This window comes from Microtus oregoni, unplaced genomic scaffold (assembly GCF_018167655.1).
Source record: "Microtus oregoni isolate MIOR12 unplaced genomic scaffold, Mior012 000003F_ref0000135, whole genome shotgun sequence".
Lineage (NCBI taxonomy): Eukaryota > Metazoa > Chordata > Mammalia > Rodentia > Cricetidae > Microtus > Microtus oregoni.
In genome coordinates, this window is record NW_024543062.1 from 14,296,725 (window position 1) to 14,311,653 (window position 14,929).

The 14,929-nt window shown below is 47.6% G+C and overlaps 1 protein-coding gene across 2 annotated transcripts; it reads right to left on the reverse strand.

The window, feature by feature from the left end:
• Nucleotides 1–50: 50 nt before the first annotated feature.
• On the reverse strand, nt 51–14,895 carry Sumf2 (sulfatase modifying factor 2). Of its 2 annotated transcripts, none has more exons than XM_041648042.1 (9): nt 14,060–14,895; nt 11,384–11,540; nt 7,901–8,012; nt 6,947–6,991; nt 6,175–6,325; nt 5,063–5,118; nt 3,166–3,250; nt 2,894–3,038; nt 51–1,058 (listed from the first exon to the last, which is right to left on the reverse strand). In XM_041648042.1, exons 1-9 carry the CDS (start codon nt 14,337–14,339, stop codon nt 581–583), a joined length of 1,509 nt encoding a protein of 502 aa, XP_041503976.1. In that variant the 5' UTR covers nt 14,340–14,895; the 3' UTR covers nt 51–580. The 2 variants fall into 2 exon arrangements, with proteins under 2 accessions (XP_041503976.1, XP_041503977.1); XM_041648043.1 differs by having other exon boundaries at nt 794–1,014.
• Between the last annotated feature and the right edge of the window lie 34 nt (nt 14,896–14,929).

The window sequence follows — 14,929 nt, forward strand, 5'->3', positions numbered from 1 at the left end:
AACCCAAAAAACAAAAACAAAAAAAACCCAAACAAACAAAGAATCAAACCTTTCCGATACACAAATGCAGAGTTTATTGACTTCATGATATCCATCGACACCATGGGAACCAGTGCTTCTCCAGAGACTGTTTGCATGTTTGCAGAGGTACATGGAAGCCCCTACATGACTAACACCCAGAGGAGAAGTTTATGGCATTTGCCCTCCTAGGAGAGCTCGAAACTTGTTACTCCCACAATGCACAGCTTCACCTGGTAAATTATTTGCTCTACTAGAGTGTTTTAATACTGGACCCTGTGTATAACTGCAGCACTCAGGAAGCTGAGGTCAGAGGACTGAGAGTACCCTGTTGCAAACAACAGACAGGGAGGCTTTGGGCACCATCACATAAAGAAAGCATTTTCCTTCTACAAACTTTTCCAGGAGAACTAAAAACTGAATCAGAGAGGAAGAAAGAAAAGGAAGAGTTTTTTTTTTTTTTTTTTTTTTTTTTTTGCTGCTGTCCTGGAACTCACTCTGTATACCAGACTGGTCATGAACTCACAGAGACCTGCCTGCCTCTGCTTTCCCAGGGCCTGGATTAAAGGTGTGTGCCACCACGGCCTGCCTGAGAGGGAGCCATTTTCAGACTGTTGTCTTTTGGAGAACTGCTCCAGATACCAGAGCACTGGGGTCCTTTGTCCATAATCCTGCACTTCAGAGAAACACACAGCTCCCAGCCATGATCATCCAGGCCCTCCTCTTGCAGGCTATAGTAGTCCCCTCTTGGGGTTGAGTGTTCTTTTGCCCTTAGGAGACATCTGCCAGAGAGAAGGGGCTCGGAGGGAGGCCACCTGCAGGCTGACAAGGAACGTGGTATCCGATGCCTCTGGAACGTGGGCAGGGAGACACAGTACTGAGGGCAGCCTTCTCCATCCCTGCCTGGGTGCTTACAAATCCTCCTTCCGTTGGCCTGTGCTGGAGGCGCAGCGGAAGCCCAGGTTGTCTGAGGCGGAATCTGGAGTGTTGCCCATCCTGTGGCAGAACAGGGAGAGTGTGCATACTGTTGGGGATGGGGTCTGCTGGAAAGAGAGGCGGTGTGGTGGCCCCCATAGGCTCATCTATTTGAATGCCCTGTCCCCAGGGAGTGGAACTATCTAAGGAGGATTGGAGTAGGTGTAGCCTCCTTGGAAGTGTGTCACTAGCAGGTGGCTTTGAGGTTTCACAAGTCCACAACAGGCCCAGGGTCTCTCCTTTCTCTGCCTGCAGATTAGGATGTCAAGCTCTCAGCTACTGCTCCAGTGCTATGCCTGTCTGCTTCTGGCCACAATGATCATGGACTAAGACTCTAAAACTGTAACCAAGCCTTCAATTAAATGCTTCTATTCACAAGAGTTGTCTTGGTCATGGTGTCTCTGCACAGCAGCCAAATAGCAACTAACGCAGTTGTTCTGAAGACAAGTCCAGCCAGTGTGCTATGACGGGTAAGGGAGCTGAGCGGCCACAAAGGATTGCAATAGAAGATGATCTTTTTTTGTTTTTCGAGACAGGGTTTCTCTGTGGCTTTGGAGCCTGTCCTGGAACTAGCTCTTGTAGACCAGGCTGGTCTTGAACTCACAGAGATCTGCCTGCCTCAGCCTCCCGAGTGCTGGGATTAAAGGTGTGCGCCACCTCCGCCCGGCTGGAAGATGATCTTAATGACCACTGATGGGTAAGTAGCTCCTACTCTAAGCTCAATGCACTTGTAGGTGAGAAATGAGTTTCACAGCAGGTGGCTATTCTTGGTTGTCAATTTGACTCCGTCTGGAATTAACTAAAACTCAGAAATGGAGGGGCACAGCTGTGAGGGATTTTTGCTTAATTTGAAGTGGAAAGATCCACTTCTCATCTGAATCTTTAAGGTGGGAAGACCCACCTCTATTCCGAGCCATGCCTTCTGCTGGAAGCCTATATAAGGTCATGGAAGAAGGAAGCTTTTGTTCCCTGCCTGCTTGCTTACTTTTGCTAGCAAGTCCATTCCCTCACTGGCATGAGAGCTGACTTCTTTGGGATTCCAGTGTGTACTGAAGACCAGTTGCAACATTCAGTCTCATGGACTGGACAATTAATTACCGGATTCTTAAACCTTCTGTGCAGGTGGCCATTATTGGATTAGCCGGACCACAGTGTGTAAGTCATTCTAAAAAATTCCCTTTATATAGCGATAGATAGATAGCGATTCATTTCATGTTTCTCTAGAATTCCTGACTGATACACGCAGTTGGCTCTGGCAGGCAGGGCCTCACCATCTTCTAAACCCTGAAACTACAAAGCCTGAGGAGTCTTGTCCAAGGCTGAACAAACCAAACCTACAGTGTGTAAAGCAAAAGCCCTGAAGGCTGGAATTCAGTGCTGGGGGAGCCACCAATGACCGCACCACATGAGATGAGCAGTCCCAACACCTCCCTGACAAATGACTCTAAGCAGTGACTTTTTGTGCCTGCAGCAGCTCAATGAGTGTGTTAACTCATGCCTCCTGGCCATGATCTACTCATGTGCAATTCCGTCTCCTTCCCTCTGCCCTGCTCCATGTGAGGAGACCCCACAGTGTGAGGTTGCCGGAAGGTTCCCTTACTGCTGCTGAGTCTCAGGAAGGGGTCCCCAGGCTGTCTTGGGGACCCATGTTTACTTTCCATGGTCAGCAGTACTGGCTTGTTTCTCTTAGAACTTTCAGTGGAGGCAGGAGGTGCAAGAAGGGGTGAGGGGTGTGACCTGCAATACTGAAAGAGGTGGGTGAGGAAAGAATTGAAGAGATGGGATGGGGTGCAGAAGCTGCATCCGTGCCAGCTCCCGGCCACTTGGACCCAGGAGCCCAGCATCCATACCCTCAGCCATGGCTACAGAGACTTGTGGTGCCCTGACCTAAGATCTTTACCTGGTGGTGACCCGAGCCCGGTGATTGGCTGAGCCATCAGCGGTATCGATCCATGACGCCCCCCGGAGGACACGCATATCCTGGCCAGCAGATTGGTATGTGGACGCCGTCCATTCCCACACATTGCCCATGAGGTCGTATAGTCCTTCAACGTAGCAGTGGGTCATTAGATGGGGAGTAGGGGATTCTCTCCACCCACCAGATGCCCGGGGGAGGCCGGGGAAGATTTTTCTCGGCCACCTTGTCAGACACTGTACAATAGGAGGTCTCACCATAGTTGTTCTGAGGGGGGAAAGCGCTCACTGGTGACAGTCCATGAAAACCGTCTTCAGCTCTGTCACCCTTGGGGAACTTTCCCTGACAAGAAGAATGAAAGTGTAAGATTTATTAGCCTGTCCAGAGGCAGGTGCCCTGTCCACCCAGAGGAAAACAACAGTCATTTTACTCTGCAGTGTGGGGGAAGGACGGTGACCTCAGGTTTCCTTACATGGAGCTTTGGAAAGAGCCGTGCTGTTTCTAACTAACCGTCTATGCCCTGCATCCCCAGCCTGGGACAGAAGCCCTGGAGCCCATACTGTCACATAGCTCCTGCTTTTGTTAAATAGAAATACACCACCTGTGTTTATTGACGTGATTGTTCAACTTCATTGTTATTCCTATCAAAACTGGAGCTGGCATTTGCCATGTAAGCATGAGGAACAGGTTCATATCCTGAGAACCCATATAAAAAGCTGGGCATAGGGCATGCATCTGCCACTCCGGTTCTGGGGGACTGCTTGGCTAGGCAGTCTAGCTGAAATGCTGAGTTCCATATGGCTCAGCAGCACTGACAGCCATTCCAGAGGACCCGGGTTCAATTCCCAGCAGCCACATGGCAGCTCACAACTGTCTGTAACTCAAGTTCCAGGGGATCTGACACAGACATAAATGTAGATAAAACACAAATACACAAAAGTCTTTAAAAAAAAATAGATAAGTCTTTAAAAAAAAATTGCATGCACCATGCCACTGTTCTTGTAGAGGGCCCAAGAAAACCTGAGTTCTGTTCCCAGCACTGGTCCTGGAACTTACTTTGTAGACTAGGCTGCCCTTTAACTCAAAGATCCGCCTGCATCTGCCTCCCGAGTGCTGGGATTAAAGGCGTGCGCCACCACCACCCAGCTAATTTAAAAATTTTTAAGTGCTAAAAATGCAGTGTGGACAAGCAGCTGAGGAGGACACCACACATGATACACCTGCACACACATGCACAGACCACACATATGCCCAACAAACTAGACTAGAGAGGCTCCTCCTTCACAAGGCTCTCATTAGCTCGACAATATATGACAGTCTGTTGCATGATCTCTTTTAGTAAGTGAGTGTTTAACAGTGTTGTAAGGGTGTTGGTGAGATGCAGGCATTTGCTGCCAAGGCTGAGGGCCTGAGTTCAATCCCCCGACAGGCATGGAAGGAGAGAATCAATTCACATAAGTTGTCCTCTGACTTCTACAGGTGTGCCATGGCATGCCCACATATATCTTTACTTTTTTTTTTTTTTTTTTTTTTTTAATATTTATTTATTTATTTATTAAGTATACAATATTCTGTCTGTGTGTATGTCTGCAGGCCAGAAGAGGGCACCAGACCTCTTTACAGATGGTTGTGAGCCACCATGTGGTTGCCGGGAATTGAACTCAGGACCTTTGGAAGAGCAGGCAATGCTCTTAACCACTGAGCCATCTCTCCAGCCCTATCTTTACTTTTTTATCTTGTTTTATTTTATTTTATTGAGACAGGGTCTTGCTTCTGTACATTCATTAAAAAAAATTTTTTTTAAGACAGGGTTTCCCCATGTAGCCCTGCCTGTCCCAGAACAGACTCTGTAGACCAAGCTGGCCTGGAACTCAGAGATCTGCCGGCCCCTGCCTCCTGAGTGCTGGGATTAAAGGCATGCGCCACCCTTGCCCAGTGATCCATTTTTAAATTTTGTGTTAGCTGCTTGGTAAGGCCTTGAACTTGTGATTCCTCCTGGGAGGACAAACTTGTCTCACCAGGTGCTGCTAGGCCCTGTCGTCTGTGCCCATGGCTTTAGCAGTGCTCCATACAGCACTAAGTCCCACCAGGGACTGAAACGGTGCCTCTGCAGGGCTCCAGCAAGGCTTGGAGAAAGAGGAAGGCAGGGCTTACCTGCCACAAATTGGTGCGGTTTGGCTGGAACTTGTTCCCCCATGGATAAACCTGGCCTGCAAGACAGCAAAGATACAAAAAAGAAAGAACTGGGTGGAAAGACAAAAAGAATGAGGAAGCCAGAAGGAAAGGAGGAGGTGGAGAGAAAGGGAGACTGACTTCACTTCCTTCCTTTCATTCAGAGTCCTTCCCCGACCCGGGGAGCAACAGATAGAATCCCATTACACTGCTGGACACCACAGCCCTGCAGTTCTTAGTGTGGCGGAGGGACACAGACAACAAGGGATGGCATGAGAAACTTCTTAGCTGGGCTTAAAATGCAATCACAAACAGGTAGGAAGCAACCTCACCTGTTATATTTGAAAACTATTGGCCTATATATATAGAGAGAGAGAGAGAAAGAGAGAGAGAGAGAGCTCCTATGCTCGGCTTTCTAAGAAAATATTTTAGGGCTTCAAGATGGCTGAGTAGATGAACATTCTTTTTTTGTTTGTTTGTTTGTTTTGTTTTTTCAAGACAGGGTTTCTCTGTAGCTTTGGATCCTGTCCTGGAACTCACTCTGTAGATCAGGCTGGCCTCGAACTCACAGAGATCCACCTGCCTCTGCCTCCCGAGTGCTGGGATTAAAGGTGTGCACCACCACTGCCCAGTCAGATAAGCATTCTTGCTGCTTTTCCAGAGAACTTGAGTTCAGTTCCTGGTATGCCCATCTGTAAGTCCCTTTATGTCGCGTTGCAGGTGACTGGTCTAAATTGGATCAGAGATGAAACCACAGAACAGCTATTGCCCTCACCGGTGTTAGAAATCATTACTGTGGGTGCTGGAGAGATGGCTCAGTGGTTAAGAGCATTGCCTGCTCTTCCAAAGGTCCTGAGTTCAATTCCCAGCAACCACATGGTGGCTCACAACCATCTGTAATGAGGTCTGGTGCCCTCTTCTGGCCTGCAGGCATACACACAGACAGGATATTGTATACATAATAAATAAATAAATATTAAAAAAAAAAAAGAAAAGAAATCATTACTGGGGGAACTTGGGACCCTCTCCATCCTTTCTAGCCCCAGTGCAGGGCAGGGCAGGAAGATGAGAGAATGGCCTTGGCATCCACGTACCCTTCAAGCCCCCTCGGGCCGCAAACTCCCACTCCTCCTCTGTGGGCAACCGCTTTCCCCGCCATGCACAGTAAGCGACAGCATCATTCCAGCTCACATGTACCACCGGAAGCTCCAGTTTTTCTCGGATGCCAGAGCCGGGACCTGCAGGCTGACAGTCAAGGCGAAGTGAGACGGACTTCCGGGATCTAGGGGAAAGGCTGACAAAGGTTTCGCTTGCGGTGCCTTGGTTCAGCTTTTGCACGAGGTAGCGGGAGGAAGTCAGGAATGATGACTCAGTGAGTGAGAAACAGGACCGTGGCTGCACACACCTGCCATTCCGGCACCCAGAAGGGTGAGGGAGGGGGAACCTGGCTACAGAGTGAGATGTCATGAGAGGATGAAGAAGGGGGCCAAAAAAACAGATTCGTTAGCAAAGAGAGCAGCAGAAAACATGGAAAAGAATTAGTGCAGAAGGAACAGGGCTACTCCTGAAATGTCCTAGTCACTCTTTAAAACAGCACTCCTGGCTGACCAGGCACGGTGGTGCACACCTTACTCCCCGCACTCAGAGGAAGAGGCAGGCAGAGCTCTGAGTCTGAGGCCAGCCTGACCTACATAGCGGGTTCCAGGCCAGTCAGGGCTACACAGTGAGACCCTGTCTCAAAAACCAAACAGATGAAAGCACCCCGGTATCCTTGGTGTTTTTAGGGACTAGGGGTTCAGGGAAACCAAATTTCCAAGAATGAAACTCAGTAGTCGCAGAAAATGAGGCAAAGAAACCAATACTCACCTGCCTCCAAAACGCCCTCTGCACTGGCAGCCACCAGAGAACAGACTGCAGAGACAGAAACAGAATGAGGGCTAGACGATCTGACCCAGCTAAGGACCCTTCTCAACTCGCCAAAGTAGAACACAGACTGTGGGCTGTGGATGGACTCTTTTTGTTGTTGTTCTCTTGTTTTGAGACAGGCCTCACTAATGTAGCCCTGGATGGACCAGAACTGGCACTCACTATGTAGACCAGGGTGGCCACAAACTCAGAGATCCTGAGTCTGGGATTGAATGCGTACTCCACAACACCTGGCTATGGATGGAATCTTTTTCAAATGATACTCTGGGGTTGGGTACACAGCTCAGTGGGCAGAGCGCTTGCCCAGCATGCCCAAAGCCCTGGGTTCGATCACCAGTACTGCGTAAACCCAGTATGGTAGTGCACACCTGTCATCCAGCACTTAGGGGCAGAGGCAGGAGAATCTCTGCGAGTTCAAGATCAACCTGGTCTACAGCTTGAGCTCCAGGCCATCTACATAGTGAGACCTTGTCTTAAAAAGCAAACAAACAAAACAAAACACCCCCAAGCAAAGCCAAGGTAAGGAGAGTCAGTCTCCCCCCCCCCCCCCCAAGTACTGGACCCACCTATTTGCACAAGCTAGTAGGCGAGCCCTCTGCCCCTGAGCTACATCTAACCCCTTTTTAAAGATTCCATTTTGAGACAAGGTCTCCCTGAACACTCAGGCTGCCTTTGACCTTATTACCCTGCCTCAGCATCCCAAGTAACTGCGCTTCCAGGCATTCACCATAAGGCCTGGCAGTTACCACCCTGGCTGCTCAGGTTAAGTGTGTATTCATTCTCTCTGGCTTCCACTCGGCCTCCACCACGGCACCCAGCTGACCCCTCCCGCTTCCCTCAGAAGACTCTGCACACCCCCTTCCGCCCCCGTCCCGTGACCAGGTTCTCTCTCACCGGCATCTGATTTGCTTGATTTCTAAGCTCAGGGGGCACAAAATCCTCAAAGACGAAACTCCACCCGAAGGTCTCTGCCTCGGTCCGGAACTTTTTCTCTCGGGCAAATTCCCTGGGAAGAGACAGTTCACTTGGCAGCTAGGGCTCCGCGCCCTTCCCTACTGTCCTCCGCTCTAGGGAGCCTTGTTCACAAGCTTCACGAAATTAGCCTGGCACCTGTGAGAAAGTTTCTTTTCTCTTTTGTCTATGAAAGCTACTTTTCTCGTTTTTGCTTTTTCAATCAAAGATAGTTTTTCTTTTTCTTTCTATTAAAGGAGTTAGTTATGCCTGTCTCGAAAAACTAAAAATAAACGAATAAAATAGGATTTCCTTATATAGTCCAAGATGGTCTTGAACTCCTAAAATTCTCCTGCCAGAGTGTTGTGATAACCGGAGTGTAATTCCACAACCAACTCTAGTCTGAGAGTTTCATTGTTTTAGACAGGGTCTCATTTTGTAATGTTGGCTGGACTGGGACTCACTAGGTAGAGCAGGCTAGCCTTGAACTCACAGACATCTATGCCTCTTCCTTCCTGGGATGTAGGGCATATGCCACTATGCCTGGCTTAGTTCTGGGAGGTTTTTTTTTTTTTAAGTTTAAAAAAATATTTCGTCTCATTAGTTTCATTTATGGGTGTGGAGCGGCAGGATATGCACCGTATCCAAGCAGTGCCCATGAAGGCCAGACAGGCTTGAGATTCCCTGGAACTGAAGTTCCCAGCTACCTGACCTGGGTGCTGGGAACTGAGCTTGGCTCTGGAAGAGCAGGAAGCACTCCTAACTGCTGAGACATCTCTCTACATCTAGTGTGTTGTTGTTGTTATTTCGAGTCTTTCTATGTAGTCCTGGCTGTCCTAGAACTCATTATGTACACCATAACTCACAGAAATCCTCCTGCCTCTCCTGGGATTAAAGGGGTACACCACCAAGCCTGAATCCTCTACTTCTAGTTCTGTGAGCTTTTTAAAAAGATATATTCATTTTTATTAATGTGTATGCATATTTTGCCTGCATGTATGTATATGCAAGACTTTTTTGTCTTGTGTTCAAGGAGGCCAGAAAAAGGCATCTGATCCCCTGGAACTAGAATTACAGGTAGTTGTGAGCTGCCATGTGGGTGCTGGGAATTGAACCCTGGTCCTCAGCAAGAAGAGCAAGTGACCTTAACCACTGATCCATCTCTCCAGAACGCAAGTCTGAGAGTTTTTTGTTTGTTTTTATTGTTGTTTTTGAAGACAGGGTTTCTCTGTGTATCTTTGATTATCCTGAAACTCACTTTTTTAGACCAGGCTAGCCTCGAATCACAGAGATTCGCCTGCCTCTGCCTGGCAGTGCTGGGATTAAAGGTGTGTGCCACCACCACACCCGGCATAGTTCTGTGAGTTTTAATACAACATACTGGGCTGAAGATGACAACTCATTCTTCGAATGTTCGCTTAGCAGGGGTGAAGCCCTAGGCTTACTCCCCTGTATAATAAATAGAGAGGTCTAAAATTCCTCCACTTCACAAACTAGGCCTAAATTTCAGTTATTTAAACAAAGGGCTGTTAATCAAAACACTCCTGACAACAGGGACGAGAGAGAGAACACAAACAAGGCCTGAGTCAGCCCCACAATGTCTCAAGGACAATTCCTACAACCCCCTTAAAACTTACCCAAGTATGTCCAAAGATAAAGCCTCAACCAATTAAAAATATACTAATATAACGGCTGCCTGCATAATCAATTGTGTTTGAGATGACCTAACCATCCCTGAAATTCCCCTAACTAAGATTAAAAGGAGCCTGCACACTCCTCTCGGTCATCGTCACTATTTTGTGCAGATAAACAACCCTGTCAGCCAGGCGGTGGTGGCGCACGCCTTTAATCCCAGCACTTGGGAGGCAGAGGCAGGCGGACTTCAGCGTTTTCTCGGACTTTACAAAATAAATAAAAGCATGTAATCACATCTACACACCTGTAGCCCCAGCAATCAAGAGGCTGAGAAAAGCCGGGCGGTGGTGCACGCCTTTAATCCCAGCACTCGGGAGGCAGAGGCAGGCGGATCTCTGGGAGTTCAAGGCCAGCCTGGTCTACAGAGCTAGTTCCAGCACGGGCAGGCACCAAAGCTACAGAGAAACCATGTCTCGAAAAATCAAAAAAAAAAAAAAAGAGGCTGAGAAAGAAACTGACCTTGAGTTCCAGACCAGCCTGAGCTAAAACAAGAGACTGTCACTAAAACAAACCAAGAAAGTATACATTTGCGATGATACTATAACTCAAAAGACAATTGTATCAATCACTTCCAAAATTTCCGACTGTCTCTGCAATCATTTGTTTTTATGGCATTTTCTTTCTGAAAATGTCCTTTTGGCTTATTTATTTTTTGAGTCAGGCCTTCTCTATAGATCAGGCTAGCCTGAAACACAACCAATCTCATCTTCACCGCACAGTTGTGCCTTAGTCTCCCCGGCACGGGGATTCTAGCCTGGCACCACCACTCACCGCTCCAAAGGTGCCACATGGAGCTGGACAGCAGAGTCTGGCTCTGGCTCTTCTTGACTAGCACTGTGCATCAGATTTACTTATGCTTTGGTTTTTTTTTTTTTCGGTATCAGTATGTTTTGCTTTTATTTACTTACTCATTGATTTTTGGGGGGGCAGGGTCTTTCGGTGTAGCCCTGGCTGTCCCGGAACTTGTTTTGTAGACCAGGCTGGCCTCAATCTCAGAGATCCACCTGTCTTTGCCTCCTGAGTGTGGGGATTAATGGCGTGTGCCACCATGCCCAGCTGCATTTGTTGTTCTTAAAGAGGAGCCAGACTCGGGAGGCAGAGGCAGGCGGATCTCTGTGAGTTCGAGACCAGCCTGGTCTACAGAGCTAGTTCCAGGACAGGCTCCAAAGCCACAGAGAAACCCTGTCTGGAAAAACCAAAAAAAAAAAAAAAAAAAAAAAAAAAAAGAGGAGCCAGGTTGGATTCCCAACACGTGCATGGCAACTCACAACCTTCCATACTTCCTGTTCCTGAGAATCTGGCTTCCTCTTCTCACGTCTGAGGGTGCCAGGCAAGCATGAGGGTGCACATACAAGCAAAACACTCATGTACAGAATTTAAAAAATAACAAATGAGGTAATATTTTTTGTGATTAGTAAGATACTTTTCTATTTAACATATATTCTTTCTTTTTTGGTTTTTGGAGACAGGATTTCACTGGTTGAGTAGCTGGAACTCACTCTGTAGACCAGACTGGACTCAAACCCAGACAGACTCAAGAGATCCACCTACGTCTGCCTCCTGAATGCTGGGATTAAAGGTGTGCGCCACTACCACCCAGCTTCTATTCAATGTCTTACAGCTATCTCTTGTATCAAACTTTATTTATTTTTGAGACATGAAGATTGGAATTAGAAAAGACTTTTACCTCCCCTGCAAACAAAACAAAAAAAACACCAAAACTTGAAATACCTGAAATCTTTATTGGTGACGGGAAACACGTCAATGGCGAAGGATTTGACTGTCACTTCCCGGGCAGGCCCTTCGCCGTCTCTGCCATCTGGAGCATCGGTCCCCATCAAAAATTGTCCACCTGGCAGCTGCACCATGGCAGGAGCCTGAGCACTTCCTGCAGAACAGGACAGGTAGGAGCAATGCGTGCATACATCTTACCACCTCACCATTTGCCTTTAAAGCCTTTGTTGAGATGGGGCCTCTGCAGACCTGGCGCATCTGGGACTCACTATGTAGACTGGGCTGGCCCCAGACTCACAGAGTTTCACTAGCTCCTGCCTCCTGAGTGCTCAGACTGAAGATGCGCTCCAACATACCCAGCTTTTTAAAAAATATTTTATCTTATGAGTGTTCGTCTGCATGCATATAAGTGTACTCTGTGTGTGTGTGCCTGGTACCCACAGAGGCGAGAAGGCACTGGGTCCCCACCTTCCCTTCAACCCTGGGCTGGCTTAGAATGCACAGAGATCTGCCTACCCTTGCCTCTCGGGAATTAAAGGGATGAGTGACCACACCCAGACTTTCAGGGTGCTGTATCTAGCCCTCTTCTCATTCTGACACAATTCTATCCATTTCAGGAATAATTCCAAGGGGTCAAAATGAGTAAGTAGGGAAATATCAAATTAAATGGAATTAAATATCCAACAATTACAATATAAACAAGCAAACTAAAATTTTAAAAATAGTTTCAGGGACCAGGCCAATATCTGTACACACATGGTACACATATACACAGAGGAAAAAAAGCCTCCCCCCTTTTAAAGTCCACTGATGAGGTATACAACCTCTAATCCTAGCATTTGGAGCTGGAGACATAGATATTTGTGATTTTGAGGCCAGTCTGGTCTACACAGTGAGGTCAGCCAGGACTACAAAGTAAGACCTGTCTCAAGAGAAAAAAAGTTTTAAAAAGACATATGGGGGTGTGAGGCAATGGTGGCACACATCTTTAATCCCAGTACCCAGAGAACAGAGGCAGGTGGATCTCTGTGAGTTCAAGGCCAAGAGCTGCGGCACAGCCAGGGCTACATGAGAAACCCTGTCTAGAAAAAAAACAAAAACAAAAACAAAAAGACAGTTGGGGTGACTCACCTGTAATCCCAGCACTTAAGAATTGAGAGGCTGAATTAGGGGAGGGGGAGGGAAATGGGAGGCGGTGGCTGGGAAGAGACAGAAATCTTTAATAAATAAATAAATTAAAAAAAAAAAAAGAATTGAGAGGCTGGGGTAGGAGGACCTTGAGTTTGAGGCTAGCCTTGGCTATAGAGTGAGACTGTTAGGAATATTTCCTAAGTGAGCTCTCTGACGACACAAAAATTCCCAATCAAGCCAAATCAAAACAGGCCGAATTAAAAAATATCCAGGTTTAATGGGAGATCTGCGCTCTCGGGTGGCCCCGAGGGGGAAACGGGAAGCTGCAGAAAAGCGATTCCCGGGAGGAAGAAAGGGGGACCACGTGTTCGTCTTTTGGGGGATCACTTAAGTACCCCAGGGAGGGGTCAGGACCTGGCCTGCTGGGATTTGAAGTCCAGATCAGGCCTGGGGGCTGGGACCTCCGCTCCCAACCTAACAGAGACTGTTTCAAAAATGAAATAAAATAACGAATGGATGGTGGCACACACCTTCAATTCCAGCACATGGGAGGCAGAGGCAAGTGGATTCTGTGAGTTTCAGGCCACTCAGAGCTACATAGTAAGACCCTGTCTCAAAACACAACAAAATAAAACCTAAGACCATTTTTTTTTTTTAATGCCTATAATCCCAGCTCTAAGAAACCTGTGGCATCCATGAATTCGAGGTTCGCTTGGTCTTCTACTACATAGAGTTCCAGGCCAGACAGGGAGCCGTAGTTACTCTGCCTCAAAGATAAAACAGGGTGCTAGGGGAACGGCTCCGCATGTAAGGACACCTGTTGCTCTTGCGGACACCCCACGTTCCTGCACCCCATCAGTGGTTTATAACCATGTTTCTTCAGTTCCAGGGATCCTACCACTTTTCTTCCGACCTCCGTGAGCACCAGGCACACTCATGGTGCACAAACATACATAGAGGCAAAACACTCAGAAAGTTCAGTCCAAGCCCTTAAAGGTGCACACCTTTAATCCCAGCATTTGGCAGGCAGAGGCAGTTGGATCTCTGTGAGTTCGAAGCCAGCCTGGTCTACAAAGCGATTTCCAGGACAGTCAGAGCTGTTACACAGAGAAACTCTGTCTAGAAAATCAAAACAAAACAATAAAAGTTCAATGCAACCAGTAACTAGAGAAAAAAAAGGTGTATTTAAACAGACGGTACGGTACTGTTAGTTGTAAAGTGGGAAGTGGCATCGGATTTCTGTGTGACTTTGTGATCTTGACTTTTTAAAGCTGACTTTCTACAAATAAAAGCTATGCATCACACGTGAGTGCACCAGCTCAAGATAGGGAAGTGGGATCGGGAGGACAGGAAAACCAGCGTGCAGGCAGAGCTGCACACCAGACAGACCCTGCTTCACAGTTTCATGGTGGGCAGCCCCCAGCAAGCGACCCGAGATCCCGCAAAAGCCCTCCGAGGCGGAGGCTGCATCTGAAAGGTTAGGTGCCATCCCTTTTCGGGTGCTCAGGAATGGGGTAAACAGGCACTGGGCCGAACACTGACCTAGCTGAAGTCTGGGACTGGACAGGAACCACAGCAGAGACCAGAGATGGAACGAGGTATCCATGCTGACGAGCCAGGAATCAACACGCATGCGCTGCTCGAAACCGGTCTCTGCGTTGACTTTCTCACGCATGCGCACTTGCTTGAGGGTGAGCACCCTGTTCTCTTTGACCAATGGCGGAGCTGTTGGGAGACCCAGGTGGCGCTCCTTGGTACATCGCCCGCGGGAACGGCCCATGAATGAATTAAACACTAGCTTATCCATTTGAACTAAATTCATATATTGTGAAATATTTTGTCAACGTAATGCTAAGAAGTGCGTGCGTACCCACGTTGCTAGAGATGCAGCAGCCCAGTCTGACTGCTGGGAACTGAGCATGAGCAGTAGAACACTTCTAAATAGCGCCCTAGCTGTCCTGGCACTACCTCAAGACCACGCTGACCTCAAACTCACAGATATTGCCTGCCTCTGTTGGGATTAAAGGTGTGCCGGATCAACCTTTTTTGGGGCTGTTTTTCTAGACAGGGTTTCTCTGTAGCATTGGAGCATCTCCCTCCCGCTATGATTAAAGGCGTGTGCCACCACTGCCCAGCCAGGTTTCACCTTTTTATTTCACTCATTGTAGAGAATACTGAGGATCCTCACCACAACACTCCACTTGGGAAGATGGCATATATAACCGAACATATAAATACACGGAAACCAAGAGTATTTAGATGAGAAAAAGTTGTCAAAACTTGTGAAAGGTATGATGGGAAAATCTAAAACTTAAAAGGTTTGGAAACAGCCTAAAAATCGCTATATTTCACCCATATTCTGGCTGTGATTCTTGTAACCATTTCGGTCGCTAGCGTTATCAAGCTGTTTGC